General features: G+C 57.1%; 1 protein-coding gene across 1 annotated transcript in view; it reads right to left on the bottom strand.

Moving 5' to 3' along the window:
- The window catches only part of EMH_0078810 (uncharacterized protein), a gene marked incomplete at both ends in the record, with an annotated part of 1,467 nt that overhangs the window by 830 nt on the left and 392 nt on the right, over positions 1 to 245 (bottom strand). Inside the window, one exon of the mRNA XM_013500049.1 lies at positions 3 to 245. Within this exon, the coding sequence (XP_013355503.1) occupies positions 3 to 245 (243 nt within the window). The remainder of the gene's footprint in view (positions 1 to 2) is intronic.

The raw sequence follows: 245 nt of genomic DNA, 5'->3' as shown, positions 1-245 counted from the left end.
TGCTCCTTGTTAGCCGCAGTACACTGTCATCATCAAGACCTCGCCCAGCTGCTGCTGCTGCTGCTGCTGCTGCTGCTGCTTGTGCTGCTGCTGTAGATGCTGCTGCAGACTTAAAAATTGAGCCTCCTGCTGCAGCAGGATATGCTGCAGCAGGAGACAGTGCAGCAGCAGCAGGTATCCTGTTGTTTCCATTGCTGCTACTACCATTGGTGGCGGTGCTGCCTGCCGCAGCAGCAGCAGCAGCG

This window comes from Eimeria mitis, genomic scaffold (assembly GCF_000499745.2).
Source record: "Eimeria mitis Houghton genomic scaffold, Emh_scaff4960, whole genome shotgun sequence".
Classification (NCBI taxonomy): Eukaryota; Apicomplexa; class Conoidasida; order Eucoccidiorida; family Eimeriidae; genus Eimeria; species Eimeria mitis.
Note: the sequence above shows the minus strand (reverse complement) of the source record. Positions and strands in the feature narration are given on the sequence as shown.